Here is a 7,490-nt window from a genome sequence, read left to right as displayed (position 1 = left end):
TTTGACCCATGTAGACTGTTCCCAGCATTCTTCCCAGCATGCTTTACAGTTCCTTAACTTCTCCTTGCCTCTGACTTTCACATCTTCACTTTACTTTCTCCAACAATACTCCAAGATTGCAGAGAAATGACCTGGCTGCAAGTCTGTCCTGTAAATTTTCACCAAGTGGACAGGAGTATCTGGCTTTTTCTCCTTATTTTGAAGATGCTGATGCTCAGTGTCCTAAATTTGTTTAGGGAAAGTCTTCTTAAAATTTCTACTTGTGGTCCCTTTTCACTTGTGTGATCCTATAGCTATGTAAAGTAGATATACAAATCATAAAGATAAAACATAGGGGAATTTATTTTAAGATATTTCTTTGACATATTTATGTGTATATATATTATATATCACTTATTAAAGATGAAAGTAATTTTACATAGTAACAAGATGATTGTGCTTATTTATTTTTATATGAAGAATTCAATCTTGGCTGAATATTTGGTACTATAGGACATAGGCTATCTTCAGTATTTTCCAGAAGTGACCTATATTTCAATTTTTGTAACAATCAGTTCTGACAATGCCATTTTTCATAAATAAATAGTGCAAAATGTCAGACTACAATGAGGGCCATTTCAGAAATTGCTGGAAGTTCTGTTCTATTCCCAGGTTGAAATTCCTTCCTTTAATAATTTTTAAAAATAAAACTTGTCAGCAACTCAGACTGCAACTTTAAAAATCAAATATGTTTATATAATACAGTCCAATAATATGATGACTTGATGCTTATGTGCTCAGGACAGTAGAAAAATATAAAGTCTATAGTCAGTAATTAAACTACTATGTTTAGACAAGAATAGGAAACTTTGTATATACAATGAAAACGGTACATTCATAGTATACAAAGTCTTGAATCTGAGCTGTTTCAGGCAGTGTTTGTTGGTGTTCCGTGAAGTGATGTCAGGCACAATGTGAAATACGTACATTGTGTACTCAGAACCAATGTTGCAATGAAGTCATGTGATACAACACAGGCAATGGCTATTACACACACCTTGGATTCATTTGATATCTTACTTGGCATTCATTTGGCCATTGGGCATTCATAAGCCTTTTACTGTTGCCAATTTTTTTTTATAACCTTCATATACCCAGGTTCAAGAAACTGAGGGATAGTGGGTATATGAAACCAGACAAAGCACCACCTGTTAAGTAGATCTTCTCGGTTCTTACATAGCCTTCAAAAAGACATGTGGAGGCTGGAGAGCTGTCTCAACAGTTAATATCCTTACTATCTTCTATAGAGGACCCTGGTTTGATTCCCAGAACGCACATCGTGGCTCACAACCATTGGTAATTCCAGTTCCAGCAGATTTGATGATTTTATGCCCTCTTCATACTTCTGAGGGCTCCTCTGAGGGCTCCAAGAATGTTCATGGTACACAGATATACAGGCAAACCAAACCCTCGTATACAGAAAACAAAATAAATAAAACTAAAGAACAAACAAACAAGAAACCCAGACAACTGAGGAATACAACAAAACAAGAGAAAAGCATAATTTAAAATAAACTTTGACCCTCTTTTTTTTTTTTTTTACCAATGTGTGTGTTTTCTATAAGGTTATAAAATATGCAAAATGTGCTAAAACAATTTGCAATACCAAATATAGTAACTAATTGTAGATAACTGTGTTGTCCATCTTCTTTACTTACATCTACGGAACTAAACTGAACAACTAAACCACAGAACTAATCTTGGCTTCTCAAAATATATTCATGCTTCTATTCCAAAACACGAAATCAAAATATAGTGCTGTGTCTCCTAGTTCAATGTCACATGAATTTGTTGGGCAAACTTTGTGTTGCTCTAATACGATGATGGTCAAGGTACCTGAACAAATGCCTCCCCCATCCCTCGTCTAGGGTCCCAGACACCTTTCCCATCCCAGTACTTCTCCCGCAAGAAAAAAAGACAGTCTTCTGTAGGTTGCAAGTCCAGGTCTGATTTATTTATAAAGCAATAAATATTTGAAGCACAAACAAACTGCGCGTGTGTAAACAAACTGTACAATGACTGATGAGAGATGGGGAAGGGGGGCTCAGAGGATTCCAAGAAGCACAACACCATCATCCTGAATGGAAGGTAGACTAAGGGAGGGACACCTTAGAAGCACTTGCGATGGACGATGGATGGACCTGCCTCGTCATACTCTTGCTTGCTGATCCACATTTGTTGGAAGGTGGACAGAGAGGCCAGGATGGAGCCTCCGATCCAGACAGAGTATTTACGCTCAGGGGGGGCAATAATCTGTAGAAAGAAAACAAAACCATCAGTGTGTTCTGAAGTTCCCAACAACGGAGCAGGCAATGGGTTTGGGGTCTTTTCAGAAAAAGCATCACAGATTAACTAACTGACCGTAAATAATGGAGGAAATGTTATACCATACAGCAATGTAGCCAATTAGGTCTAGCAAACTTTCCTGTATTTCATCAATTCTCTACTCCTGTGCACTAGAGAATAATATGGCAAAAGTCTAAATGCATGAAGGATAGCTCAAACCTGGGGCCTTTGAAATGTCTACACATTTAGTTTAGTTAGTTTAGTTATCCCCTCCCCCACCCTGTTTCAAATATTTACTTCGATTTGCTATTTAGAAGCAGTCTTAAAGGTTCATATCTTGGGGAAAGTGCTAGGGAAAAAAAGTCAGGAATAGTGTTAGCACTAAATAGAAACCTTCGTAAAAGATAGGAAGCTAAGATACCAGAGAAGGGGGGTGGGAAGCTTGGGTGAGAATATCACGACCTGCCTTTGTCCTCCCACTCACAAACACTCTCTACCTTAATCTTCATGGTGCTGGGAGCCAGCGCAGTGATTTCCTTTTGCATACGATCAGCAATACCAGGGTACATGGTGGTGCCTCCAGACAGGACATTGTTGGCGTACAGGTCCTTGCGAATATCGATGTCACACTTCATGATGCTATTGTAAGTGGTTTCGTGAATGCCAGCAGACTCCATACCTAGGAACAAGTTCTTTCTAAAGTATTCACAGCAAATCCAGGCAAGGGGGGGAGGGGAGAGGGCAGCATGCCTCTGTGTTAGTGAGCTGCCCCCATTCATATCTAAAGCATATGTTCCCCCCACAACACACTGCTGGGAACAGGTGGGGAGAGGGGTCTCTAAAATGTGCCAATAGATAATTCAGTACAGAATGCCAAGAGATAGACAACTGTGTTCAGTGCCTGTTTGGAGTGAACACATTCTGCAGCCATCAGAAGTGTAGAGATCTATTGCAAAAAGGATTGCACGCGTTTAAGTGAAAATGAACCTATTTTGTTTGGTTTTGAGATGAATCTCTGTAGCCCAGGCTAGCCTTGAACTCAGGGCAATCCTGCTGCGGTCAGTTTCTCAGCACTGGGATTGCAGGTATGAGCTACCACACCTGGCTTATACTTTTAACTGAGATCAGATTCCAGCTTCTTCTGGAAATACGTGTGTAGGAAAGATATTTGGTGACATCAAGTATCCGGTTACCATAATGAATAGAGTTGTGGTTGCATTTAACGGTGAATAACTTAAAGTCTAACCTGTTGATAATGGAACTTGTTGGAATTAATTGGCCGTCTTGAGTAATTGGGCATGCGCTATTCAGTGACTGCTCAGTCTCATTCTCTGCTGTGAGGTAAACTCGGTGTAACAACCTCAGTCATTTTCACTAGAGCAGCTGTCTTAGTCTTTCTCTGTACTGAGCTTCAGGAGGCAAGGCTGAGCTGGGTGAGATGCCAGACTGATTCAAGAACTCTGCTGTCCTTCTAATTAAAATGGATAATACTTTGGAAGACTCCAGAATTTCTAGAGAAGCTGAGCTTCAACACCAGTACCCACCCCTTACCAATGAAAGAGGGCTGGAAGAGTGTCTCTGGGCAGCGGAAACGCTCGTTGCCAATGGTGATGACTTGGCCATCAGGCAGTTCATAGCTCTTCTCCAGAGAGGAGGAAGAGGCTGCTGTAGCCATCTCATTCTCAAAGTCCAGGGCGACGTAACACAGTTTTTCCTTAATGTCACGGACAATTTCACGTTCAGCTGCAGAGATAAAAGGCTTAATAGTCAAGCTCGGAAGAAAGAATCAATTGTGGGGAAGTAGATGGATCCACCAAGGAAGCAAAACCAACAGGTATACGTTGTGTCAGATAAGACACACACATACACGCACAAACACACACACACACACACACACTCTCTCTCTCTCTCTCTCACTTACCAGTAGTGACAAAGGAGTATCCGCGCTCAGTGAGGATCTTCATGAGGTAGTCAGTGAGATCCCGACCAGCCAGATCCAGACGCATGATGGCATGGGGTAAGGCATAGCCCTCATAGATGGGGACATTGTGAGTTACGCCATCACCAGAGTCCAGAACAATGCCTGTTAGAAAAGACAGAAGAGAATGAAGCACCAAGGAGGCTTCAGCCACAGCAAAACCTGCTTCTGTTTGGATACGAGAAACAAGTCTAGGCATTGCTCTGGACAAAAGCAGATTCCTTAATGTGAAGAATAAAAATGACCATATAGTGGATGGATACTAACTCTGAAGGCAGCACAGCTCGTAGTAGAAAAATTTGCCGAGGATACTTTCAAAGGGCCAGCCCTCTCATCAGCCATTAGCATGTTATGTAAGCATCCAGGCACGTTTTTCTCAGGGCCAATCTAACTTACAATGTGTCTCTCTGATTCAGACCCCAAAGGGGAATGTGCCCTTGACTATGTCTGCCCAGGGCCTGTGAATAAGGGAAAGAACTAACTCCATGGGTTATTAGATCTTACAATAAATATTGTCTGAAACCAACCTTGGAATTATTGTTACCTCTTCCTCTCAGCACAGACACCTTTTTAGAGAGGGCCAGGGAGGGGGCCCCTCCTTTGTCAGGTGAGGATTTGGGTTCATAGCAAAGTCAGGGAGTTGAGAATATGATTAATTATTTATTGTTCCCCAACCCAAACAAACCTGTGGTTCTTCCAGAAGCATACAGGGACAGCACCGCCTGGATGGCCACATACATGGCAGGGACATTGAAGGTCTCAAACATGATCTGGGTCATCTTCTCACGGTTGGCCTTGGGGTTCAGTGGGGCTTCAGTGAGCAGGGTCGGGTGCTCCTCAGGGGCCACACGGAGCTCATTGTAGAAGGTATGGTGCCAGATCTTCTCCATGTCGTCCCAGTTGGTGATGATGCCATGCTCAATGGGGTACTTCAGAGTCAGGATACCTCGCTTGCTCTGGGCTTCATCACCTACATAGGAGTCCTTCTGCCCCATACCTACCATGACACCCTGTAAAAAAGAAAAAAAAAATGAGGATATCATGATCCCACCAAGACAGGAATATAGTCCAGACCTTATTAACTTATATCCAACTCCCAATGCAACAAATAGCTATAAAGTACTAGAAATGCTAAAGTTAGAATTAGAAAATTAGCCGTGGTGGTTCATGCCTATAATCCGAGTACTCAAAAAGCTAAAACGGGCTGCAACTTTAAGCTCAACTTGGACTATAGAGCATACCAGGCAAGCCTGGGATACAGTGTGGGACCCCACCTCCAAGAGTTAATATATAATCCCAATTTCAATGTATCATTTAGAAAAAATGTTACACTTTATCGCCACACAAGGAAGTATATCTCTATTAATTAGATTGTAACTGTGGAGGAAAGAATAAAGGGGTTTTATTGAAGAAGCAGAGTCTCTTGGTTTTGAAATAGCATAATGACTTCATAAAATTATTCATCTTATCGCTGATGTCACCTAGGAAATAGACTGCTATCTTTTAGAATAACTGAACTAATGATGTCATTATAGCTTCTAGTGCTCTTAAGAAAAGATTCTGACACCCATCCACTGTACATAGGCTGACAGGCCTCTATCACTCAGATGAAAAGTCAAACCACTCAGAGCATCCTGGAATGCCCTGCACTGTTTAAGCCTGAGGACTTCCAGCTCTGCTCCCTGGCAGCCTATCTGGCCAGGCATGCGACAAACCCAGAGAGCATGACATTTCTTTTAATAAACAAGGTGGTATGTCACTATTGCCATGGCGCTTGCTGCTTCAGTCACAACTGACTTCTAAAAATGTGACACCCAGGGAAGTCCATGACAGCTCAGGGGAGCTCTGTAAACTGACTGTGAACAAGAGAGAAGAACGGAGATTGGGTACTGCTTAGTTCCGAGTAGTTACATTAAAGAAGTTGGCTGTACTATTTGAACTAAACTGAATGGATAAAGGGTGGGAAGAGGGGGGCACAGAAGAAATCCATGGTTTCAGAGACAGAGAAGACACAGCAGTTGGAAATCCACAGGCCTGGAATGACAAGCTGATGGCCTTTCATAGAAGACAGCTGGACCCATCAACAGGTGTGCCACTGCCATGGACTTCTTGGTATTTGGGGGTTGGCAAGGGTTGCTTGAAGTGGTTTGGATTTGTGACTGGGACCAGGCTAGAAAGGGCAGAGGGTTACCTGGTGGCGTGGGCGACCCACGATGGAAGGGAATACAGCCCTGGGGGCATCATCTCCGGCAAAGCCGGCTTTCACCAGCCCTGAGCCGTTGTCGCACACCAAAGCGGTGGTCTCCTCGTCGTCGCACATCCTGGTAGGGCTTCTGTGTAATCTGTGGGCTAAGGACAGGAGAGGGGCCCACACTCAGTGTCTGCAGAACTGGCCTTCTCCTTCAGAGGAGAAAGTGACAGGGCACAGTAGGGTTATTGGACTGTAGAGTGGGGAGACAACCGTAGTCTCTCTTATGCTCAAGACATAAACAAACAAACAAACAAAATGGTTGGAAGAAGCCAGGAGACTGTCAGTGTGGCTGAGAGAAGGCTGAAGAACCCACCCACGCTCTCTGGCGGAGAGGCTCACCCTCCACCCCAGCTGCAAGGAGTCATGGTCCTAATCACCCCGGAGTTTTAATGGCCCAAGGGCTGATTCGAGCCCTTTCAGCTTTCACCATCTCATCAATAGAAAGTTTATTCTCCCTCCCTAACCTCACCCCGGGAAGGGGGGGAAAGTTCTAGAGATCAGTGACCCACAAAAGCTCTGGTGGTGGAATGGAGTTTGATGAGATCCAAGACAAAACAAGCCAAAACGACACCAGAAAGTTTGCTTAAAAAAGAAAAACAGCGTGGGATCCACAAGAGCACAAAAGCACAGTCCCGCAGGGAGCAGGGGTGGAGCAAGGCTGGGACTCACCGTGCTAGGGGCGGGCTGGTTTCTGCTGGGCTGGCGCTGGCGGCAGGCACTGGGTGTCTGTTGCCTGGAGCGGCGGCTTTATAGCACGCTGATGGACGGGGTCAGTTGGAGCAGCCGGGGGCAGGGGTGGGGGGCCCCTGTTCTGCCACCTTGCCTTATTTGGTCGCTTTAGCACCATCTAGGACCGCCGAGGCCATTCTTGGAGCCAAGGGCAGGGAAGAGGATCAGCGGGGGGCTCCCAGACCATGTAAGGAAGGGGAGGGGGCA

At 44.0% G+C, this 7,490-nt stretch overlaps 1 protein-coding gene across 1 annotated transcript; it reads right to left on the bottom strand.

Annotated features, from left to right (window-relative positions):
- Positions 1 to 1,972: 1,972 nt before the first annotated feature.
- Actc1 (actin alpha cardiac muscle 1) lies at positions 1,973 to 7,287 on the bottom strand. Its single transcript, XM_057780343.1, has 7 exons — positions 7,224 to 7,287; positions 6,495 to 6,652; positions 4,989 to 5,313; positions 4,247 to 4,408; positions 3,877 to 4,068; positions 2,823 to 3,004; positions 1,973 to 2,292 (listed from the first exon to the last, which is right to left on the bottom strand). Exons 2-7 carry the CDS (start codon positions 6,621 to 6,623, stop codon positions 2,149 to 2,151), a joined length of 1,134 nt encoding a protein of 377 aa, XP_057636326.1. The 5' UTR covers positions 6,624 to 6,652; positions 7,224 to 7,287; the 3' UTR covers positions 1,973 to 2,148.
- Between the last annotated feature and the right edge of the window lie 203 nt (positions 7,288 to 7,490).

This window comes from Chionomys nivalis, chromosome 9 (genome assembly GCF_950005125.1).
Source record: "Chionomys nivalis chromosome 9, mChiNiv1.1, whole genome shotgun sequence".
Taxonomy (NCBI): Eukaryota; Metazoa; Chordata; class Mammalia; order Rodentia; family Cricetidae; genus Chionomys; species Chionomys nivalis.
Note: the sequence above shows the minus strand (reverse complement) of the source record. Positions and strands in the feature narration are given on the sequence as shown.